The sequence below is a fragment of the Oratosquilla oratoria genome, chromosome 11 (genome assembly GCF_046742065.1).
Source record: "Oratosquilla oratoria isolate Oo_2021 chromosome 11, ASM4674206v1, whole genome shotgun sequence".
Lineage (NCBI taxonomy): Eukaryota > Metazoa > Arthropoda > Malacostraca > Stomatopoda > Squillidae > Oratosquilla > Oratosquilla oratoria.
In genome coordinates, this window is record NC_134787.1 from 48,962,693 (window position 1) to 48,988,803 (window position 26,111).

At 42.5% G+C, this 26,111-nt stretch overlaps 2 protein-coding genes across 18 annotated transcripts in view; one reads left to right on the forward strand and one right to left on the reverse strand.

Annotated features, from left to right (window-relative positions):
- The window catches only part of Itpr (Inositol 1,4,5,-trisphosphate receptor), a 441,449-nt gene that overhangs the window by 321,559 nt on the left and 93,779 nt on the right, over positions 1-26,111 (reverse strand). The gene's annotated exons all lie outside the window — the stretch shown is intronic.
- The window catches only part of LOC143029531 (uncharacterized), a 27,114-nt gene continuing 4,386 nt past the window's right edge, over positions 3,384-26,111 (forward strand). The window contains exons 1-5 of the mRNA XM_076192183.1: positions 3,384-3,787; positions 4,352-6,743; positions 7,599-7,669; positions 7,883-8,148; positions 8,461-8,602. Of these exons, the coding sequence (XP_076048298.1) occupies positions 4,566-6,743; positions 7,599-7,669; positions 7,883-8,148; positions 8,461-8,602 (2,657 nt within the window). The 5' untranslated portion in view covers positions 3,384-3,787; positions 4,352-4,565. The remainder of the gene's footprint in view (positions 3,788-4,351; positions 6,744-7,598; positions 7,670-7,882; positions 8,149-8,460; positions 8,603-26,111) is intronic.

Below are 26,111 nucleotides of genomic sequence, written 5' to 3' on the forward strand. Positions count from 1 at the left end.
TTAAATAAAATTAAAAAGTTAGTCAAAATATATTAATAACTTTTCTACGTAAAGCTGCTAACAAACCAATCAACATGACCGAAAACGGAACCTCCTTGCCAGAGGTAATCAGTCCTGGGTTCTCTGGCCTATATCGTTAACCAAGACACTAAACTCTATCAAGAAAAAGTATCACGGTGCCTAAAAGGTTAAAAAAAATCGATTAACTTCACAAGGACGAGTTGTGTATATCAAACTCGTTGGAGTTTTTGTTCCACTGCCGGACAATTTTAGTCAACCTATGGAAACCTTTTGGCGCTAGAATAGCCAAACTTAGAAAAGAATACTTTCTTCAAATAAAACAAAATAATTAATATATAATAAATAAATATACCATAATATGAAACTAGTGTAAAATAAAATAAAAATACAAACAAGTAAATGATAATAAACAAATAAATAACAAAAACAAACAAAACCCTTCGAAATGGCCTCTAAAGGAACATCCTGTTTATCCTGAATAATCCACGACATCTGACGAATCCATTAAACACAGTTATAAACAAGTCAGCCCCACATACACCCTGGACGACCAACCTGGAGAGGCAAATTTCAAATAAAAATTTATATAACTTGGGAAAGCGAGGAAAGAATTATCTTCAATGGAATTGGATACAGCATTCGCTTATTTGTGGGTTCGAATCCCGCACGTTTCTCCTATTACCAACAGGGACTGTTACCAGTTCCAACAGTCCCTGTAGCGCATAGGGCAAAGGTGACGGCCTCGGTTGCAGCTACTCAGCGCCTCCTGGTGTAAGTTACTCACCCTTGTATTGTGTTTTCATATAACAGAGCGTTTTTGCATCTCGTAGGAAAAGAACATTGTAAAGATAATCACAGTTTTTCATAGTCTTGCTTTATGTGCGTTATCTTTTCGTTACCGACGTGTTCCGCTTTGTTTGTTTTAGTGATAAATCAACGTCTTTTTTCAATTTTGGCAAGATGGATACTTTCGGTACGATCGTGTGTTTGGAGATTTTATTCTGGTTAAAATCAGCTTATTTCATTTCGCTTTAGGGCTCGTCGGCGATGTCAGGAAGAGAAGAACATTCACAAAACAAGAGTTTTCGAAAAGGTCTTTTGTACTACTACACACACACACACACACACACACACACACACACACACGACTCGTGGCGCAGTGGTAGAGTTCCTGACTGCCACTACGGCGGTCCGCGTTCGAATCCTGCCCAGGGCTGAAATAATTTCAGTATCGCTGTGCTGCGGGTCGTTACTCAAACTTTCGTGGGCGGGGAGTTGGGTGTGTGTGCGTGTAAGGTCACAGCATTACCCATACATCGGCCATAAATGAGCTCTCTTCCGGGAGGAAAATAGCTGTCGATCGCGAGTCCAACACGTGATCCTTGACCAAGATGAATCACACACACACATACACAAAGCACGCACACATTTGCAAGCACACATATGCAAGCACGCACACACACGCACACACACACACGCACGCACACACATACGTACAAACACACAGGCTGCAATATTGACCAAGATCATATAACTGGGACAGTTCGACTTCAACTTTTTCGCGGACTCTGCGAGTGCACTACAAAGAGATGCTGCAACAGCTGCTGCTGCTGCACATGCTGCGCACTATGAGTGCAGATGGACTAAATACAACGAACTATGACGAGTTCGTATGATTGAGTACGATAATATGAAGGTCGACAAAAGACCACCATAACAATGTTTGATTAAAAAAATAATAAATGAATAAATAAATAAATAAATGCATTAACGCATCCACATGGATCCGGAAGCGATCTACAACGTCTACCAGTGAGCTCCACCTGCCCCGGCATAGAAAGATGTGTGCAGATAAGTACCGCTTGGCGTACGCTCATCAACTTAGCAAACAGTAACGTGCATCTTTTTTAATAAACACCGGGCAATTTTATTCAGCAGGGAGGTTAACCGGGGCGAAGAGGCTATGCGATCTTCATCTACTTTTGGAAGGTTTGGTCCAAGACTCAGTTTCTCTCTCTCTCTCTCTCTTATGCGGACCCCGAGTGGGCGGGGGTATTCCGTGAGATCATAACTGCATAGTGTAAATCTAATGTCCTCAAGGATAGAAGCGTTGGTTGCAGACGAAATATTCTCCGCTCCAAGACCACAGTTGGCGATTTGTTTTTGCGATTATAAATAATGAAGGCGATATCTACATCCAGATCCACACAAACAAACAACTCCAAGTGGTCCGGAGTTGAGAAGTTACTGGATATTATTTCAGGGTGACAATGTCCGGGCACCTTTGTGGTGGTGGTGGTGGTTGGGGTGGTGGTGGTTGGGGGTGGTGGTGGTTGGGGGTGGTGGTGGTTGGGGGTGGTGGTGGTTGGGGTGGTGGTGGTTGGGGTGGTGGTGGTTGGGGTGGTGGTGGTTGGGGTGGTGGTGGTGGTGGTTGGGGTGGTGGTGGTTGGGGTGGTGGTGGTTGGGGTGGTGGTGGTTGGGGGTGGTGGTGGTGGTTGGGGGTGGTGGTGGTGGTTGGGGGTGGCGGTGGTGGTTGGGGGTGGCGGTGGTGGTTGTGGGTGGTGATGGTGGTTGGGGGTGGTGATGGTGGTTGGGGGGGGTGGTGATGGTGGTTGGGGGTGGTGGTCGTGGTTGGGGGTGGTGGTTGGGGGTGGTGGTTGGGGGTGGTGGTTGGGGGTGGTGGTTGGGGGTGGCGGTGGTGGGGGGGTCGTGTTCTTGTTGTTCACAAGATCCACAAAAATAGAGCAAAGTGGATGAAATCAGAGAAATTAGAAGAAACACATCAAAGGAAGTGAGGCAGAAGGAGCCTCGCACCTATTAGATCAGCTATCGAATCATATGAAAAGAAAGATAGCAATGGCACAGGAAGACGGGGCGTCCGATTGGCTGACAGCACTACCAATCAGGGCAAAGGGATTCAACTTAAAAAGATAATTCAGAGATACCACTGCCTTGAGGTATGGATGGTCATTGAAAAGGCTGCCTAATAGATGTTTCTGTGGTACGCAGGTTGATGCAAACCATGCGATCATATGCAAGTAGGATGGATTCATCTGCATGAGACGTGACGAGATAAGGGATCTCGCTACTCAAATGCTTCGGGAAGTATGCAAGGATGTGACCATCGAACCAACACTACTTCCACTGGGAGGGAAAAACTTCAGGCACCACATTTCCAACACATCAGATGAAGCACGAGTGGACGTCAGCGCAAGAGGTTTCTGGACACAGTGACTACTTGCCTTCTTTGACATACAAATTTTAGATCCAATGACCCCTGTTACAGTAACCTAACTATTGTTACCATAGTCACCCCCTGGTGCTAATTACGTTCTCTTCTTTTTCCAAATGCTGGTGCCCAGCTTTGTTTATATACAGACGCGAATTCACGGTCTGATATTAAAGTGTTTTGGATAAAATGTATCTAGAGATACGTTTATACTTTTGAGATCCACGGTGCTCTAGTTACGTAAGAATTTATAGAAATACGTATTGTAATTGCTTTTGATGTATGATCCATATACGGTGTGTATTTTACAATATTGAATGTATTGTTAGGATGACGCCAAGAGTATTGGAACCATGGTGCCAACTCAAACGCGAAAACAAGGGAGGCATTGTTCTCTCTCTCTCTTTCTGTGTATAAAGCAAGGCGGACGTGCAAGTCCTTTCGTGGGTATAAAATGGTAGGGAAAATAAGAATCGGGAGAATTAAGGAGGATAAATAATGGTGAAATACACAGAGGGAGAGGAGCAATGATTTCTGGTGAAGTATGACTGCATATCTTGGTAGGATGTATTTTATTTGAGATGATTAGCAAGGATCCAATTTTCATGTGTTTGTAGGAGCAGAACTTGTTGAAGTGGTTAGACAGAGATGATATAATTTGTGTGTGGTTGTAGAATTGTGATGACAATAGAAATTGGTATGTAATTGCATGGAATGCAATGTGATTATTATGTTGATGTAGAGGCAGTAGCTCAACTGAGTAGCAGTGGAAATATTGAATAATTACCTCATATGATTAAGATGTGCTGGATTCTGAGAAGCAAGGATAAATGCATTCATGTAGCTCTGTACTGATAAGCTTATTCAATATAGGTGTAGAGAAAATTACCTACTATGTTTCTATAACCTCCATTTTAGTATGATGGCTAATGTGGGATGATGATTTTCCTAACTGAGAGGGAATAAGATATATTTACAGAAGGAAGTGTAAAGAAGGAAATGAAATAGATATCCGTTTATTGTCGCTCCACCTTTAAGGGATGAGGCAAGATCTGTTGTTGTCCTCCTTAGGTCCTTTATTTACTAACTGATTGCTTTAAGGTTAGAGGTGGTAACGTGACAGTTGGGGGCCCGGCCGTCCGGGATAGGATCCAGAACTAGACAAGGAAGCCACAACCAGTCGGATACAGTCGCAAGTAAGAATTACACATGTAGGAACTCCCCAGAGTAAACTCCCAAGGACAGAGGTATGTTGTGTTGAAAAATTTAATTAAGTGAAAGTGTGAAATATAAAGTGAAATATATTCTGTATACAATGGCTACGTACGGCGACCAAGTAGAAATGGGTAGTGACCACAGTGATGAAGTGGAAATGCATGAACAGAATGTGGAAATGGACCTAATAGTCAAGAGTAAAGCCGTGCGAGCATTTTTGGAAAACCCCGATATACATAATTTGTACCAGCTTAAGGTAGACGACTTGCACAAGTTAGCGGAGGTATATGAGATTACGGTGTCAGATGCTCCCAAGGGTGATTTACAGAGACAAATCATGACAGCCTTGGTCAGGAAGGAAGTCCTTGGCAGAATTAGTGGGAATGAGTCAGAGAGAGAAGAAGGGCAGTTAAGTGGAAATGCAGAGTCGAATAAATGTGACTGGCGAGCACAAGTTGAGATAGAGAAAATCCGAGCAGAGAAGGAATTAAAACTAAAGGAGATGGAAAACAAAATAAGATTAAAAGAGATAGAAGTCTTTGGTGCACAAGGAGGAAGAAACGCAGGAGGCGGAGGAGATGATAGGGTCAGTCAGTTACCCGAATTTATAGAAGGAGAGGCAGAAGACTTCTTTATCCAGTTTGAAAAACTGGCCACTATCAGAAAATGGGAGAGATCGGATTGGGCGATGTTAGTTCAAGCGAAATTCACGGGAAAAGCGAGGGAGGCCTTTGCAGGTTTATCATTACATGATTCAGTCCGATACCACAGAGTGAAGGAGGCTGTGCTCAAGACAAGTGAGATGACACCTGAAGTATATAGGAGGAAACTCAGAAGTATGAAGAAGACAGATGGACAGACATATGGAGAGATGGCCAGGGAGAGTACCATGCGATTCGAACGGTGGTGCAAATCGGAGAGAGTAGAAGACTTTGAGGACCTGAAACAGTTGATGTTGTTGGAACACTTTACAGAGAGGGCGCACCCTGATATCAGATATGAAATCTGTAGGAGTCGGATTAAGAATATAACGGATGCAGCACAGTTAGCGGATGAATTGACTGTTATGCGGAAGATGTGTACAGGGCAAGTGAGCCACAAACCAGTCGGAATAAGGAATGTGGGACATGCTTATGGAAGGAATGACCAAAGAGTAGGCCACTTTGATTATAGGCAGGACCATTATAACCACCAGAGATCACAACCCCATTATGTTCCGCAGTATCAAGAGAGAAGCAAACCTAGGAACCCACCCCAGTATAACCCTATGAGGCAGCAGAATTTTAACGGTTATGTGAACAGGCAGGAAAGGTCACATGTGAAATGTTACGGATGTGGAGAGAGTGGTCATGTGCAGTATCAGTGTAGGAAAGTGTCCAAATCTGCCGGATTGACTGTGGCATCGAGGAAACCACAAGTGAGCTTGGATGTAGAACCTAAGAGGAAGGAGAAAATTGTGGATAGTTTCCAACCGTTCATAACAGAAGGAACGATATCATTACCTGGAGGAGCGAAGAAGCAAATAAAAATCCTAAGGGATACAGGGGCGAATCTGAGTCTAGTCCTCCGAGAGACATTGGATTGGACCGAAAGTTCATATACCGGTGAAGAGGCTAGAATAAGAGGTGTGGTTGCAGGAACGAATACCCCATTGCATTATGTAGAAATAGACACAGGATATGTTAGTGGCAAAGTGGAAGTTGGAGTCCGTGAAGAACTCCCTATAAATGGTGTGGATATGCTTTTGGGAAATGATTTAGCCGGAGATAAGGTGGTCCCAGAACCAATAATGATTGCTAAACCCCTCGGGAATGTGAAGGATGGGAATGTCGACGTGCAAGGTGAAGGAGATGTCTTAGATATTGGAATTCGGAAGAAGGTCCAAAGTGAGTGTGGAAATGGAGAAGGAACTACAGTTGCAGGGAGTAAGGAATCTCTGAGCGGAGGTGAAGTAAATGCAAGTGAGGAGAGTGCGGATGATGGAAATATCCAAAGAATTTACCCAGCTTGTGTAGTGACCAGAGCCATGATGAGGAATAAGGAAACTAACGATGAGGATATGGGTTTAGGTGATATATTTGATGAGGAAAAGGAACATAAGCCTGTGAAAGATGAAAGTGTGGAGATGAAATTAGAGATATCCCCTGATTTCAATGTTGGCAGGAAGGAACTTATCGAGGCCCAGCGCAATGATCCTACTTTGAAGGAATGCTTTGGAGAAGCAAATAGAAATGGTGTGTCTGATGATAGGTCTACTGGATTCTATCTTCACGACCATGTATTGATGAGGAAGTGGAGACCTGCGAGTGTACCCGCAACAGAACATTGGGAAATGAAAATGCAGATAGTGGTACCGAAGAAGTATAGGCATACATTGATAGCCTTGTCTCACGAGTCTAGTTTGGCAGGACATCTAGGAGTGAGGAAAACAGCAGGGAAACTGTTGACTCATTTCTATTGGCCAAGTCTGAAGAGAGATGTTGCGGAGTTCTGTAGAACTTGTGACGTGTGCCAGAGAGTGGGTAAACCGAATCAAGTGATCCCACGAGCACCATTGCAGCCCATACCAGCATTTTGCAAGCCGTTCAGCAAAATAGTCATTGACTGTGTTGGACCTTTACCGAGAACTAGGAGAGGAAATTCCTATCTACTGACAATAATGTGTGTAGCCACGAGATTCCCAGAGGCTATTCCACTAAGGAGTATTCATGCCAAAAGTATAGTGAGGGAGTTGGTGAAATATTTCTCTTGGGTAGGACTCCCAGAGGTGATACAATCCGACAGAGGAAGTAACTTCACTTCCGGCATGTTCAGGAAGATATTGAAGGGCTTGCATATTGAACAGAAGTTGGCAAGTGCATACCATCCACAATCACAAGGTAGCTTGGAGAGATTCCACCAAACTCTTAAGAACATTCTGAGAGTATACTGTGAGGATCTTGGTATAGATTGGGATGAGGGAGTCCCACTAGCTTTATTTGCGGTCAGAGATGCAGTACAGGAATCGACTGGATTCAGTCCATTCGAACTAGTGTACGGCCACGATGTGAGAGGTCCTTTGAGCATGATGAAAGAGAAGTGGCTCGGCAAGAGTGATGACCCGCATTTGTTAACGTATGTATCAGAATTCAAGAGTAGATTGATGAAGGCGAGGGAGCTTGTCGCAGAGAACCTGAAGAATGCACAACAGGAGATGAAGAAGTGGTATGACAAGAAGGCGAGAGTGAGAGAATTCAAACCAGGTGACAGAGTTTTGGTGTTATTACCTATCCAAGGGGATCCCTTGAAGGCAAGATATTGTGGCCCATGGACAGTCGAGAAGAAGGTAGGAGAGTTGAACTACATAGTCAACACTCCTGGTAGGCAGAAGAAGAACCAGTTGTGCCATGTGAACATGATCAAACCATATCATGGAAGGGAGGAGGAGAAGACGGAGGTACCCGAGTTGAGTTGCGGCGCGGTGAATGCAGAACGAGAAATGGATGATGGAGAGGAGGAGAAATTCAGCAGGTGCGAGGAGAAGAATTTGGAGAACTCGATGGTGTTAGAGAATCTAGGAGCTAAACTGAATCATCTGAGCAGTGAAAGGAGAGATGATATCATCCATGAAATACATAAGTGTGGAACCTTATTTTCGGATACTCCGAGGAGATGTACCGTGTTGGAACATGATGTCGATGTAGGTGATGCCAGGCCGATGAAGCAACACCCATACCGAGTGAATCCAAAGAAAAGGGAAATTATGAAAAAGGAAGTCCAGTATATGTTGGAAAATGGATTAATTGAGGAAAGTAACAGTGCGTGGTGTTCCCCGTGTGTGTTAGTGCAGAAGGCAGGTAGTGATTCGTACAGGTTCTGTACAGACTTTCGGAAAGTGAACCAAGTGACTAAGAGTGATTCGTGCCCGATACCAAGGTTGGATGACTGTATCGATTGTGTGGGGAAGGCGAAGTTTGTCAGTAAGCTAGATATGTTGAAAGGGTACTGGCAAATAGGTTTGACGGAGAGGGCCAGAGAAATCTCTGCCTTCGCGACAATGGATGGCTTGTATCAGTACCGGGTGATGCCATTTGGTATGAGGAACAGTGGCAGTACGTTCCAAAGATTGATTAACAAGGTGTTGGCAGGAGTGACTGGGTGTGCAGTCTATATTGACGATATCGTCATATATTCTGAAACTTGGGAAGACCATGTAGAGCAAATTTCGAATGTCTTCCAGAGACTGAATGATGCCAACTTAACAGTGAACCTAGTTAAGAGTGATTTTGCAAAGGCAAAGGTTGAATACTTAGGATACATGGTAGGCCAAGGTGAAATACAACCCGTTGATGCCAAGGTGAAGAGTATCAACGATTGTCCCGCTCCTAAGAACCGTAGAGAGTTGTTACGATTCTTAGGCATGAGTGGTTACTATAGGAGGTTCTGTAGGAATTTTTCCACGGTAGCTTTACCATTGACTAGGCTGTTGTCAAAGGGTACCAAGTTTGTGTGGGATACACATTGTGAGGAGGCTTTCACAACTATAAAAAGAATGTTAATGAGTGACCCTATACTTGTCACTCCTGATTTTGAGAGACCGTTCAAATTGTATGTGGATGCGAGCAACTTTGGAGTAGGGGGAATTTTAGTTCAGGAGAAAGAAGATATCGACCACCCGATATGCTACTTTTCAAAGAAATTCCTTCCTTATCAGAGAAACTACAGTACAGTTGAGAAGGAGACTTTAGCCTTGATCCTTAGTTTGAGTCATTTTGACATATACTTGAGAGGGTCCGGATATCCTATTTCTGTGTTTACTGATCATAACCCCCTGGTATTTTTACATAAGATGAAGAATGATAACCAACGGTTGATTCGATGGCGTTTGATGCTTCAGGACTACAATCTGATAATACAGCATGTGAAGGGAGCGAACAATATCCTGGCGGATACATTGTCTCGTCTTCCTTCTCCAACATGAGTCAATCCAAGGATCGCCTCATGTCTTGAAGGGGGAGGGTGTTACCATAGTCACCCCCTGGTGCTAATTACGTTCTCTATTTTTTCCAAATGCTGGTGCCCAGCTTTGTTTATATACGGACGCGAATTCGCGGTCTGATATTAAAGTGTTTTGGATAAAATGTGTCTAGAGATACGTTTATACTTTTGAGATCCACGGTGCTCTAGTTACGTAAGAATTTATAGAAATACGTATTGTAATTGCTTTTGATGTATGATCCATATACGGTGTGTATTTTACAATATTGAAATGTATTGTTAGGATGACGCCAAGAGTATTGGAACCATGGTGCCAACTCAAACGCGAAAACAAGGGAGGCATTGTTCTCTCTCTCTCTTTCTGTGTATAAAGCAAGGCGGACGTGCAAGTCCTTTCGTGGGTATAAAATGGTAGGGAAAATAAGAATCGGGAGAATTAAGGAGGATAAATAATGGTGAAATACACAGAGGGAGAGGAGCAATGATTTCTGGTGAAGTATGACTGCATATCTTGGTAGGATGTATTTTATTTGAGATGATTAGCAAGGATCCAATTTTCATGTGTTTGTAGGAGCAGAACTTGTTGAAGTGGTTAGACAGAGATGATATAATTTGTGTGTGGTTGTAGAATTGTGATGACAATAGAAATTGGTATGTAATTGCATGGAATGCAATGTGATTATTATGTTGATGTAGAGGCAGTAGCTCAACTGAGTAGCAGTGGAAATATTGAATAATTACCTCATATGATTAAGATGTGCTGGATTCTGAGAAGCAAGGATAAATGCATTCATGTAGCTCTGTACTGATAAGCTTATTCAATATAGGTGTAGAGAAAATTACCTACTATGTTTCTATAACCTCCATTTTAGTATGATGGCTAATGTGGGATGATGATTTTCCTAACTGAGAGGGAATAAGATATATTTACAGAAGGAAGTGTAAAGAAGGAAATGAAATAGATATCCGTTTATTGTCGCTCCACCTTTAAGGGATGAGGCAAGATCTGTTGTTGTCCTCCTTAGGTCCTTTATTTACTAACTGATTGCTTTAAGGTTAGAGGTGGTAACGTGACACTATTGAGGCGTCCCACTATCATGAGAACGAGAAAATCAGGATATACGAGAAGCGTACTTCACGACTTCAGGCAAGATGGGTCCAAGGGCAAAGGCATTCTTCGCTCGTCCAACAGAGGTGATGGCAGAAAAGAAACAACAAACCAAAGAGCAGTATTGTAGAGTGGGTGAGATGTATATCATTCTCACTCTTAAGATCAGCTCTCCTATACCTGAAATGTACCAGGTCCCCCACCCACTAAATCACCTCGATTTTGAGCAGACTGTAGTAGAAAGTATGATAAATGAACTTCTGTATTAGGCTTTATTGAAGTAAAATAATACAAAATATAAAAGGGTAGTCGACTACAGTCATTGGCGAGAGAAGGGCCAATGAACTGTGTCTGTGGGAGACTAATTCTGACTGCTTTCACTACACAGTTCCACGAGGATGGAGGTCGTTAAAAAAAGAGAAGAAGAAAAAAAAATAATAATAATAATAATAATAATAGTAGTAATAGTAGTAGTAGTAGAACAGAAGAAAAAGTTCTTGAAAATGGGAATGATGACATGACTAAAAAGATCATGACGGCAAAGCACCTACGAGACAGAGGATCCAAACTATTGACCCGGAGATGGAAATGTCTGATGATGATGATACACGAAACGTTGTACAAGGAAGGTTCCGACAGGTTCCCCCAGGGTTCCCAGACCGCCCGGGAAAAAGTGTCGCGGTTGTACCGGGTCTTCCGAGTTCGGGGAACTCTGAAATATGCAAAAGGAAAAAGGGGGTTGGGAGGCACGAACTCCTGACAACAGGGCCTTTGTACGGAAAACGAAACTATATTGAACTTCGATAGGCTGCGAAGCACGCCGCGGCAACCTTCCTTGTTTACATACTCACATTCCCTTGCCCTGCCCCCCCTTCCCACCTCTCTCTCTCCTCCACCTCTACATACACATTCCCTTTCACCCCTCTTCTTTACTGCCACCCCCTTGCCCTTCTTTGACCCAGTCTCCCACACCACATCTTCCTCACCTCTCACTTTTTTATATATTTTTTTCGTTCTCCCATCCTCCCTTTTATTAATTTCCTCAATTTCTTTCTCTTCTTAAATCTTCGAGATTCCTCCAGTCCTCTTCCTCACTCTTAACTATCTGGATTTTTTCCTCCCTCCCTCCCTCTCTCTCTCTTCCTTTCGGCCTTTATTCTGCCATCTTCATTCCCTCCAACATGACCTCATTTTCATTCGCTCTTTTGCAAGTTCTCTCCCTCCTCTTCGTCCCTTTTTTGTAACCATCCTTCCGTACCTGTTGGCACTTTTTTCTTTATCATTCATGCCTTCAGACTATCGAATTTATTTCTGTGGCGAGCGCATGCGCAAGCACACACACGTGATCCAAAGACCATGGTGAACCATGGTAAATCACACGCGCACACACACACAATGTATATATATATATATTGTAAACCAGAAACGATCAAAAGAAAGTGCCACTTCATGAGTCAACTGAGTGATTCGTTAAAATAAACTGTGCGGTTATCTCTCTCCCTCTTCATTTTTCTCTCTTTATATATATATATATATATATATATATATATATATATATATATATATATATATACAGTATATACATTACTGGTTATCAGCAATTTATTGGATCACGTGGCTTTGTGATATTTTTGCATGTGTATATATATATATATATATATATATATATATATATATATATATATATATATATATATATATAGACATTACTGGTTATCAGCAATTTATTGGATCACGTGGTTTTATGGTAATTCTGCATATATATGCATGTATATATATATATATATATATATATATATAATATATATACATATATATATATATATATATATAATATATATACCTATATATATATATATATATATATATATATATATATATATGCATCTGCCTGAACAAACTTACGATGGCATTCTTAAAAAAATCTTTCCTTATATAAATCTTATATAAATCCTTGGATTGGAAGGGAAAGTTTTTTTTATATTTCTCTATATACAAGGAAAGATATTTTTAAAAATACCACCGTTAAAATTTAACCAGAAGGCAAGGGAATGTTCCGCCTCCCTTCTTGTAACTGGTTAGTAGAGGCAACACTGTATTCAGTTTGTGGGTGACCAAGGGATTAAAGTCATCAAGCCCTTAATTATGGCACCCAGCGTCAAAAGAAAAGTCGATCCATATTTCCATCGATCTATTTAGTTCTTCTTCGTTTTATCTATTTATTTTGCAAGGCTAATCCTTCGTAAACTACTATCCCACACCGACTGAGTGGTGCAACAGTCCTACGTTTGAGGTACCGAGTTCGGGCCAGGCTCCCGGCTTGGAGGGAGGGAAGGAGGGAGGGAAGGAAGGAGGGAGGGAGGGAGGGAGAGAGAATAATACAGTTATTGTCCCCCCTGAATAAGGGGATGGTGTGTGCGTGTGTATGTTTTAAGGTAACAGAATTACCCATGGATAGGGCAACAAACTAAATCTAAACTCATCCGAGATGGTAATCAATCTTGTTATGCATGACCATGAATGACACACCCAAGCACACGCGCGCACACACATACACAAGCGCACATACATACAGAGAAGACAATAAATTACAAAATCAATAATGAAATCGTTGTATCTATTCTCATGAACCAAAATACATTCTGCCAATCTATTCCTATCCTGTACTTCATTTTCAGTCAATTCGCTACGTCCACGAAGAATTTCTCTTTCCGCTCCCCTTCTCTTTTTTTTTTTTTTTTTTTTTTTGGGGGGGAGGCTTTTTACTTCTGTTCATTTACTTCATTGTCCGTGAAATTGTGTTGGCCAGGTGGGTCCACTTATTATCATTTTTACTATTTTACATCAAATGAATTGCCTTTCATACTCGAATTAATTCTAAGGGCCATTGGCATGCAGACAGAGGGCAGTTCTACAAAAGATTTTGATGTTCCCATTCTCTCTCTTCTTCTTTCACCTTCTTCCTTTTTTCATCCTTTCTTACTCTCATTCCCCTTCCCCTTCTCTTTTTCTCTCTACCTACTACCCATTCTCTCTCTCTCCTTAGTTCTCCCTAGTTCTCTCTTTTCTCGGCAACTCCCTTCCTCTCCATTCCTCTTCCACTCACCCACCCACCCACCCCACCCAAACAACCCGTTTTTCGGTCCCTTGCATCCCTAACTGGTCCTGGGTGGGATAATCCCAGACGCGCTCCACTTCAGCACAAGATAACCAGATGCTTCAGGTACAGCGAGGCAAGACTTTGCCAAACCCACGTATAATCTTATCCACACTTTTCCACGCGTGTCCTCGGAGTCGACATGACGTCACGCTGGTCTCAGACCCGGTCTGACTGACATGTTTACAAAATGTTCCACACACCTTGGGGGCTTATTGTCAACTATGACATCTTCATTAATTATATATTCACCCGTGAATGGATATCACCCGTGCTATAACGATTACATGTGAAGATTTCCTCTTAACAACCACATCCTCTTCCTCTTTTCATTCCTATTTCTAAACAATCGTGTTTTATACTCTCTCTCTCTCTCTCTCTCTCTCTCTTTTATTTTACCATCTTCCGCTTTCTCTCCCCTCCATCTCTCCCACTCCAATTCTCTTCTTCCTCCACTCCGTTCTTCTCCCCCTCCCCTTCCTTCCCACTCTCCTTTACAGCAACAAATACCAAACTATGCACAGCACGAATCGTCCATAGATGCACGTCAGCAAACAGACACACACTGGATCATCTTTACGAATCTTGGGGAGGGAATCCCATAAATACAGACCCCAGATGCTTCGACGCGCCAGACAATCCGGTTTGCTTGTCTGGGCAAGACCGGCGTCAGAAACGCAGCGTTCCTCCCTTTGGCCGATAGCGTTCCCGATCCTTAATATGGGTGCTAGCCTTCTTCAACAGAGAGGGACAACCACACCTTCAAGGTATTCAGCTTCCCTCGATGAAAGATCAACACCCCCTCCCCTTTATTTATATAATGTACACCGCGCACGGATACACGCGCGGACACACACACACACACACACACACACAGTTGGTAGAACGATGAACTACTAGCATGGTGGTGCGCGTAGTGCTTGGTTCGAATCCTGCCCAGGGCCGAAATTAATTTCGGTACAGCTGCGCTTCGGGTCGTTACTCTGACTCTCGTGGGCGGGGAGTTGGGGGTGTGTGTGTGTGAAAGGTCATAGCATTACCCATAGATCGGACCTACGAGCTCTGAGCTCTCTTCCAGGAGGGAAATTGCTGTCGATCACGAGTCGAACACGTGATCCAAAAGACCAAGTGAATACACACACACACACACACACACACACACACACACACACACACACAGTGTGCAAAAACAATACAAGAATTTAAGAGCAAACTAGACATGGAGAGATACAAAGACGAGACACCATGAGCATAGCTCCCCTCCCCATAAGATACAACTAGGTAAATGCACACATACATACATACACACACACACACACACACACACACACACACACACACAGTGCGCTAAAACAATACAAGAATTTAAGAGCAAACTAGATATGGAGATATACAAGACGGGACATCACGAGTGTAGCTCCCCTTACCGTAAGATACAACTAGGTAAACACACACACACACACACACACACACACACACACACACATACACACACAGTGTGCAAAAACAATATAATATCTTAAGAGCAAACTAGATATGGAGAGATACAAAGACGGGACACCACGAACATAGCCCCCCTTCCTGTAAGATACAACTCACTCACTCACTCACACTCACACACACGCACACACACACACACACATAGTGTGCTAAAACAATACAAGAATTTAAGAGCAAACTAGATATGGAGATATACAAGACGGGACATCACGACTGTAGCTCCCCTTACCGTAAGATACAACTAGGTAAACACACACACACACACACACACACACACACACACACACACACACACACACACAGTGTGCAAAAATAATATAATAATTTAAGAGCAAACTAGATATGGAGATATACAAAGACGGGACACCACGAACATAGCCCCCCTTCCTGTAAGATACAACTCTCACTCTCTCTCTCTCACACACACTGTCACGTATCCCGGTGTCACGTGATTGTCTTTTTGTAATGATGGTCGAAAGTCGTCGGCTTGCACTCAGTCTCCCCCTCCTTTCGGCCACCTGTCAACTGTGCAGTTTGACACACAGGGTCAGGGGCGTTCTTTTGTTAAGGCCTTGCTCTCAGGTCAAATAGCTGTGGCCGTTAGCCTTTTTGTCAAGTTGTATTATTTCAGTACTTTGTGGTTATATTTCTTTCTTTGTAGTTTACAATGTTTAATTTATAATGTAACCAGATTTCTTGCAACTAGTCCTTTTTTTGAATCTCAGATACCATTTGTCAAAACGTACGCTGCGTCGTACGGATGTATTTGAAATTTTATTTAAATGATGTTCGTACGGCAACAGTCATCAATTGTCGGCCGGACATGTGTGCTTCGCGCAATGTTAGGTTGCCACCTTTGTAGTTTTTCTTTCTTGTAACCCTTTCTACTTTCTTTGTGATTAGTATTAAGGTTTTTATTTTAGTTACGTGCATTTCTTGTGTGTGTAATTTTAAGTTTTGTAACTGGGTTAGGCTTGTTAGCTACCAGTTGAAGTAGGATAGGAAAACACTTCCTATTGACCTATTGACCTCTGGCTCCAGTGACCATCAGGTCAACTGGCGAGCCTATATAGAGAGAGTCGACCAGTTTCTCGTTGCTTTTTTCCATCTTCTTTCACCGAAGAGGAAGCTGCCGCCTTCCGTAAATTTAAGGTAAACCCTTTTGTTTAAGTGTTGTTCTAGGTAACCTTTTGTTGTACTACAGTGCTACGCGTGGTAACCAGACTTTTTATCTTAAACTTAGGTTTAGCAATAAATAAATGCACGGAGTTTTTAATCCGCTTTTCGAAATATTTAGATTTGTATTTTCCTTTTATTTGCATATTTTCATCTTTCATAATTCCGTTTACGTTGTTTAAATAGGCCAAAAATAGTTAAATTTATAGTTTATTGTTAAATTTATAGTTTTAATAAAGTGTATAAATGTTTCATTTTAATTTCTGTCACCGTACTACGCCAGACCTGGCAAATAACCTAATTGTTTTGAAGTAGTACGTCTGTCACGACCTTGCCCGTAGATATTCAATCTCTTTTTTTTAATACACCAACACACACACACACACACACACACACACACACACACACACATACATACAAACCCTTGCTAACTGAGCGGTCCCAAGTTCGCTCCTTCCACCCGGAAGCGGCGACCAGAGCGATGGCCCTCTTTACGCGGGTCACAGATCAAAGGAGCGACAAATTTCAGTACTGTTGGGGAGGGGGGGGGTTCTCATTTTGTTCTGGGTACCGCCGAACCCGTGCCATTCCTCTCAGGGCCTTCGCCTTCCTCTTCCTCCTCCTCCTCCTCCTCCTCCTCCTCTTCTTCTTCCTCCCTCCCATCATCATCATCTTCCTCCCTCGTCTCCTTCTTTCTCTTCTTCTTCCCACCCGACAGCAACTAATAGTCTTTATCAATTCCTGTACTGAGTGACATCCCCATGACACCCTCTGTACCGAAGAAGGGAGTGGGGGGGATACCATTAATCCCCCCATCTGGTGACCACCCCCTCCCCCTAACAGAACAACCCCCCAGCCTCCTACAAGCGTCTTTAGCCAAAACAAGAATCATCGAACTCGCGCGACCGCGGCGAAGAAGTCGAAACAAAAGCCGCTCGATCTCGCGCAAGGCCAAGCAGCAATGACGCATCCGTCCGCATGCGTGCCGTGGCCTCCGCATCATGAGGCGCATGACGGCGGCGGCAGCAGCACGCACGCTCCCATCATGATCAAAACCAGCCCGTGTGGTTCGTTCGTGTTGCGTCTCCCCTTCATGTGGAAAAAATGCACAACACGCGCATGACATCAAGCGATTTCATGAAGTGTCTGTCCCTGAGTTTGCTTCTCTCTCTCTCTCTCTCTCCTGCATCCTTCCATTTCTTCCCCTGCATCTCTCTCTCTTTCCTTCATCCCTCCCTTTCTTCCTTTGCGTCTCTTTCTCTCTTTTTCTCCTGTATCCCTCCCTTTCTTCCCTTGCATCTCTATGTCTCTATCTCTCTCACTTTCCTCCATTCCTCCCTTTCTTCCCCTGCATCTCTCTCTCTCTCTCTCATGCATCCCTCCCTTTCTTCCCTTGCATATCTCTCTCCGGCATCTCTCCTCTCTCTCTGCATCCCTTTCTCCGCTGTGTGTGAGGGTGAGTGGATGGGGGGAGGGTTAAACGCGCGCGCGCGTGTGTTGTATGCGAGTAAGCGCGTGCGCTCGATATGTATGACCACAACGTACATTGTAATACACTCCACTGCACCACACAACCCATGCATAAACACACCCGACTACTCAGGGAACCTGGCTACCAGAGGGCTCCTCCATCCCGGGCAGGTGACGCCGAAGTCGGGCGCAAAGATCCCTCGTGGTCCCGTGGCGAACTCAAAACGACCCAAACCTGATCCAAGTGCCCCACGCAGGTATCCCAGGGGGGTAGGGGGATGGGAGTGGGGGAGTTTTTTTTTTATCCGGGCATGTTATTTTCTCCTCGTTCTATTTGCACAGAGGTAATGCGAGGGCAGTTTTTCCATTCCATGGCAGTTTTGGCACCTGGCTCATCTCTGATGCATCGGTATACGAGAGAGAGACAGAAAGAAGGGAGATGGGGAGAGACGGAGGGGGGTGGGAGAGAAAGGGGAGAGAGGGAGAAGAAAGAGAGGAGAGAGGGGGAGGGAGAGAGAGGGAGGGGGAAGGGGGAGAGAGGGAAAGAGGGGGAGGGGGAGAGAGAGAGAGGGGGGGGGCAGGGGCTGTCTTGTCTATGCTGTCCACGCAGCCTGAGCAAATGAGAATGCCCGAGGAGGCATGACCCGAGCGACCGCAGAAGGCACGCAGGCAGAGCTTGCAGGGCAGGGCACCTCCACCTGGGAGTGAGAGCACGCCCTTCATGCAAGCCCAAAGAAGTCTTCCTCCAGGGTAGGGAACAATGGGCGCCTTCTTCTCTGCACGAAGTGGGCAGAGTGAACTTGTCTTCGTCGAAGAGAAATGGTTTCTTCGGTGTGATTTAAGATTAATGAAGTGTCCTTGGTGAGGCCAGGGGATTTCATTCGAAAGTGGGAACCTACACCACCCACATACACACACAAACACCTCAGCAACGTGGACTGGCTGAGTGCCAGAGAGTAGGCGGGTTCAGTGTTCTCTGCAGCCTCAACAGGTATTCTCAGTATAGAAGTGCATTGTAAGTACACTAGGATCAAACTGTCAAGAATCTAGTTTTGTCTTGTATAAACAAATAAACAAATAAATAAATACAATATAAAATCCTCAGGCGACTTTCGTCTCTTACATCATCACCAAGGGGGCGGTGTACTGACTGACAGACCAATTTGCTCCCTTCCAGAAACCAGCTGATCACAAGAGCCTTGGTTATGCAGTGGGCGTGAACCATGCACACATTGCATAAACACAACTCCAAGTCCCACATCTGAGCTACGTGCGAAACATTTAGCCAAAGGCCACAGAGTTCTGGATCCTCCACTATGCGGTCTGAATTCCTGATTTATAAATACATGTTCTCGCCGTGTGTGTGTGTGTGTGTGTGTGTGTGTGTGTGTGTGTGTGTGTGTGTGTGTGTGTGTGTGTGTGTGTGTGCGTGTGTGTGTGTGTGCAATGACCGAGCGCTTGCATAAACCACCTTCTTGTACACAGACTGACCCAAATTATTTGTAACCCACTTTCCCTACAATGCCTTTAAGTATTTTGTCCTGGCCAATGGCACGTGAGCCTGTTTACAGGAATGCCCTGCAGAAGGGTGTGATGGCTACTTTAATTTATTCCTGTCATCTGACAATTTTATTTATCAAGGGGGGGCGGGGGGAAGGGGGAGGGGGAGACGCTACAATGATGCCTTTAAGCTTCTGGTTAAGGTGGGGGGTTTGCTATGGGGGGGCTTAGCACCCCCAAAAAATCCAATTAGCCCCCCCAATTGATTTTTATTCAAAAGTATAATAAATACACTACACCGGAAAACTTAAAAAAAATTAGCTAAATTTATGGTGAATTTGTGATACATGATGTATATACACAAAATATAAAATTGTAGCTGTCATTACAGGCATATCAAATATTATCAATGATTAAAATTAATTTCTGGGTTCAGCCCGATTCCAGACGATATTTGTTCAGCCAAGGAAAAGACCAAGTTCAAGAACCGTCGATGTGACTTCATGTTCTTCAAGACTGAAGAGAAGTTTTCAAAGTCGAACTGCCTTGTACCTCCATCCCTCTTCTTCCCCCCCTCCCCCCAACCCCACTGCCTTTCCAATCCCCCAGTTGGAACTTTGGGTACTTTAATGCGTGTACTGTACGTTACTGGATACATGAGCACCCATTGTCATCTGAATTTATGTAAACATCCACTCACAATGCAACAACTTCATTGGGGAACAATGAGCCCTCTCTTGGTCAACTTCTGACAACGCAATGGGGTACAAGCACCTCCTTCGTGAGTTGTCTAGAACACAAGTTTTACTCCGAAGTACGTGTCCACGCGTATGTATATATGTATGTAATCATATATGTAAGTATTTATATATTTATATATATATATATATATATATATATATATATATATAAAGTTGAATTTTTCATTTCGTTAAATTTTCTTTAGTCTGAGTGATTTAAAAACAGTGTGATGCCTACCAAACTGCTAGAAATAACATATATATATATATATATATATATGTTATTTCTAGCAGTTTATATATTTATTATATATATATATATATATATATATGTGTGTGTGTGTGTGTGTGTGTGTGTTATTTCTAGCAGTTTGGTAGGCATCACACTGTTTTTAAATCACTCAGACTAAAGAAAATTTAACGAACTGAAAAATTCAACTTCCGAAATACTCAGACAATGAATAAAATCACAAGACGGCAATCAGACCGAAGAAAAGATCAACCCGATATGGCAGGTTTAGAAATTAAAAGAAATTTTCTACACTTAAAAAAAATCGTGAAGTGGGTTTTTCTTCCGTGTAATAGAATAAACGTTTCCTCTACCGTGCGAAAGACTTTTCTTTCTCTTACGGCGTTTCCTTCTTCCTATTTTTAGCGGCAATTATAACGGGTATACGGTCTGCAATCAAATTAGCAATAATAACAATTATAAAAAAGGCAGTAAAACTGGCGTCTGGTCGGGGTGCGCTCAATGCAATATGCATGCGATTGTGTTTGTAATTACAAGTACAAGTGTGCGCGTGTGTGTGTGTGTGTGTGTGTGTGTGTGTGTGTGTGTGTGTGTGTGTGTGTGTGTGTGTGTGTGTGTGTGGTGTGTGTGTGGTGTGTGTGTGGTGTGTCTGTGTGGTGTGTGTGTGGTGTGTGTGGTGTGTGTGTGTGTGTGTGTGGTGTGTATGTGGTGTGTGTGTGTGTGTGTGTGTGTGTGTGTGTGTGTGTGTGTGTGTGTGTGTGTGTGTGTGTGTGTGTGTGTGTGTGTGTGTGTGTGTGTGTGTGTGTGTGTGTGTGTGTGTGTGTGTGTGTGTGTGTGTGTGTGTGTGTGTGTGTGTGGTGTATGTGTGTGTGTGTATGGTGTGTGTGTGTGTATGGTGTGTGTGTGGTGTGCGTGTGGTGTGCGTGTGGTGTGTGTGTGTGCATGGTGTGTGTCTTTGTGTGTGTGTGTGTGTGTGTGTACGGTGTGTGTCTTTGTGTGTGCATGGTGTGTGTCTTTGTGTGTGCGTGGTGTGTGTGTGTGCATGGTGTGTGTCTTTGAGTGTGCATGGTGTGTGTCTGTGTGTGTGCATGGTGTGTGTCTTTGTGTGTGCATGGTGTGTGTCTTTGTGTGTGCATGGCGTGTGTCTTTGTGTGTGCATGGTGTGTGTCTTTGTATGTGCATGGTGTGTGTGTGTGTGTGTGTGTGTGTGTGTGTGTGTGTGTGTGTGTGTGTGTGTGTGTGTGTGTGTGTGTGTGTGTGTGTGCGCGTATTTATGCGCGTATGTGTGCGTGTGTGTGTGTCAGCGTGTGCGCGCGCGCTGACAAAATTATCGTTCAAGAACTCCGCTCTGTCTCCGTCGATAAACCTTTGTTTTATTTATCCACTTTTTCTAATCGGACCATTTCCTCTTCTAGGATGATCTGCAAATGGATGCAGCAGACAAACCTGTGTGATGGTATTCTCCAAGCGCCTCAACCTTATTAGTTCCATTCCTTGACTTTTTGTCGCTCTTTTGTTCCAAAACGAGAGCTCTTCTCGGTCAGCTTTGTGCACATCTTTCACGGTTATGAACACAGAAATGTTATCACCCCATTTTCTTTTCTTCTTCCATCGAGGATACATTATTCTATTTATCTCTTCTTACATGGGCAGTATCCCTGGGTTCAGATTATTTTTTGTATTTTACTAATATATATATATATATATATATACATATATATATATATATATATATATATATATATATATATATATATATATATATCAAGGACTACTATTATACAGGACGTGCGCACCCAGATCCCTGGGTCCGCTAGCGGAGGCCATTGCTTTCTTTGTAACCTAACATTTTATATTGGACAAATATATATCAAAACTAGAAACATAACATTGTATATATGACAAATATATCAACTACTGACTTATTCAATGCAGTATAAGTTAATATAAACTTTTATAGTGAAATGAGAAACTAGTTTTAAGGCACTGTTATGCTTTGAAATGCCAATTTTAGCCGGACTTAACAGGTATTATTGTATGAGGTTTGTGGACAAGGGTTGGAGTTTCTTTTTTTCTTTTTAAAAAATATAAAAATATATATATTTAAAAATATTTTCTTACAGATCTTAAATGTTGTGGGATTGCTATCTGATATGTGATCTGATTGCTAAAGGACATATTTAGCATATCAATATAAGGAGCAGTGTTATATAGACTTGCCACAAGTATACAAGGAACGGTATAAGCCTACATGTAGTATACAGTATATCACTGTGCAGCCCACAACAAGTTTCAACAAGATTCTTGTTGAAACTTGTTCTAGGTAAGCAGCTTCTCACTGAGTCAGTTGCTGCTTTGGAATCAACCAGGAAGGATGTCTTCTGGACCTGGCAGAATGGTTCCTTCAGGCAGAAAAAATTATCCTGTCTGGAATTATTTTGAAAAACTACCAACAACTTCTGGCAAAGGGTACCGAGCTAAATGCAAAGACTGCAGCCAGGAACTACAGGGCATTGTGTCAAGATTAAAATCTCACAGAGATAAATGACAAGGTCAGCCACAGCATACAGAAGAAGAAATTGATGACCCAGGTAAATAATTTTAGTTATATTGTGTGCATTTCTCCCTTTTCATACACATCTATATAAATTTGGTGAACAATGGAGAGCCTGTGCAATAGAAATGTGAAGGCCTAAAGAGATGATACTTCAACTTCATTACTTCTAAATTTGGGTAATGACTATATCACTATAATATACTGTATCCACACAACTTTGGGGCCTAGATGATTGTTATTCATTTCATTCAACATTGTGTAATATATTTCATAGGTTCCATTGGAATTCAGCCCAAATGGGATTCAGCCCAAATGGGATTCAGCCCAAATGGGATTCAGCCCAAAGGGATTTAGCCTAACCCAACTAATCCATTATTTTTAGTGAATTTAAAAGTGGACTGAATCCTGTGTGGGCTGAATTCCAAGCCCGCCTATTTCATATCCTGATAATTATTTCCAAATAATTTAGTGGCTTGTGTGAATATGATTATCTAAAAAAAATAACTTCTGTACTCAAAAGTAGTCAATCACACTGTATTAATTTATTTATTCATTTATAGATTATGCAATATGCTAAAATTTTCTGTTTCCATTTCAGGATCTGTATCAACAGCTTCAATCCCATCATCATCGGCTCCACTTGAATTATCTGCAAACCTGACTCCACCATTAAAAAGGTCTCTATCAGACTCCTCCACAGGCGCCACTTCTGCTAAATCATTTTCACCTAAAAGAAAGTCATCAACATCTCTGGACAGATTTATCATAAAAACTTCAGCCTCTCGAAAGGAAAATCTTGAAAAAGAAACTGCAAGAATTATATTTGCTACAAATTCACCATTTCGTCTTGTTCAGCATCCTCAGTTTCTCCAGATGGTTCAGAACCTAAGGCCAGGTTATATTCCTCCATCCAGAAAAGATATTGCTGATAAGTACTTGGATCTTGTGTATGAAAAGGAATATAAAGTGTGCAGATGACCTGAATAATGAAACTGTATGTCTTTCAATTGATGGGTGGTCTATCATCCATAATGAGCCCATAATATGTGTCACTCTAACAACATCCACTGGTCAGATTTATTTGACACAATAGACACATCAGGGAAACCTCACACTGCTGAATATCTTCTACATCTTGTACAAAATTCGATCAAGAAGGCTGAACAAGATTTTGGTTGTCACATTGGAAGTGTTGTGACAGACAATGCAGCAAATGTCATCACGATGAGAAAAGTCTTGGAGGAATCGAGTGAACCTGAGCATATCGTCCTCACATACGGATGTGCAGTACACCTACTAAATATACTGGCTCATGACCTTGAGATTGATAATGCAAAACAACATGTGATCCATGTAGTTAAACATTTTAGAAATAATCATTATGCTGCTTCAAAGTATCGGCAGGAAGGTGGTCAGTGTCTAGTCATGCCCCAGGACACAATGTGGAACACAATGTCAGACTGTCTCAAGGCCTATATAAATAACTGGCCAATTCTAATGAAGATATGTGAAGTCAACAGGAAAGCTATTGATACTGAAGTAAGAAACAAAGTACCAAATTTAGGCCTAAAACGTTCGGCTGAGGAATTACTGGATCGATTGCAGCCAATAACAAAGGCTCTAGATGAGGTACAGAGTGACAAGTGCGCTATTGCTCAAGCGGTAGATGTTTGGAAGAAATTACTTGGTCATTTCACAAACAATAATCAAGCTGAAAAACTGGTGAAAAAAATTGAAGTTTATCACCAAAGCTCACATACTTGCCAACATGCTTCATCCAACACTTCAAGGAAAAATGCTCAGTGCAGAAGAGGTGAATATTACTATGGAGTATGCCAATGAGAAATATACAACACTTGTTCCTGTCATTATGAGGTTTCAGGCAAAAATCACCTTTCCAGGCGTCCAAGTTTACTGAGTCTGTGACCAAGAGCCTGACAGGTATTGAGTGGTGGGATTCACATACAGCCATGTTGGGCAGTGATATTCTGTTATCAGTACGTGAACTCCAAACTGCAGTAGCCTCATCATCAGGAGTTGAAAGAGTTTTCTCCTCCTATGGACTTGTACACACAAAACTAAGGAACCGCCTCGGTAATGAGAAGGCAGCCAAATTGGTCTTCCTTTTCAAGACAATGAACTCTAATGTAATTAATGATTAATGTAAATAATGATTAAAAAAAAAAATCGCCAACCCTGGTGTCCACTAGCCTCATACAATAATACATGTTAAGTCCGGCTAAAATTGGCATTTCAAAGCATAACAGTGCCTTAAAAATAGTTTCTCATTTCACTATAAAAGTTTATATTAACTTATACTGCATTGAATAAGTCAATAGTTAATATATTTGTCCTATATACAATGTTAGGTTTCTAGTTTTGATATATTTGTCCAATATAAAATGTTAGGTTACAAAGAAAGCAATGGCCTCCGCTAGCGGACCCAGGGATCTGGGTGCGCACGTCCTGTGTAATAGTAGTCCTTGATATATATATATATATATATATATATATATATATATATATATATATATATATATATATATATCCTAATACTCTTTCATCCACCCTATCTCCCAGCTCCCTTTCCACCCCTGTTCTCCTCCTCACTTCCTCATTTCTCACTCTATCTAGCCTAGTAACCCCCATCATACTTCTCAGACACTTCATCTCAAACAAATTCATGTTCCTTCTCTCTTCCTCTCTCATGTTCCATGTTTCTGCTCCATACAGTGCTGTTGGCACAATCACTCCTTCATACAGTCTCCTCTTAGCATCCATTCCCAGCTTCCTATTCCTCATTACACTTTTTAAACCAAGGCATTTACTCGCTTCTCTCAATCTACATTCTACCTCCACCTTCACTCCACCCTTTCCTGCCACATTTGCACCCAAATATCTAAAACTATCCACTTCCTCCAGTTGCTCTCCCTTAATCCTCACTTCCACCCCTTGTACATCTCATCACCTTACTTTTACCCACATTTATCTTCAGCTTTCTTCTATCACACACTCTCCCAAACTCTGTCACCAGCTTCCTCAATCCCTCCTCCGATCCTGCCACAAGCGCAGTGTCGTCCGCAAACAACAGCTGGCTCACCTCCCACTTTTCTCCATTTTCCTTAACCATCTCCAATCCCTGACCCACTACCCTTGCATTCACCTCTCGCACCACCCCATCCATGTATAAGTTGAACAGCCAGGGTGACAT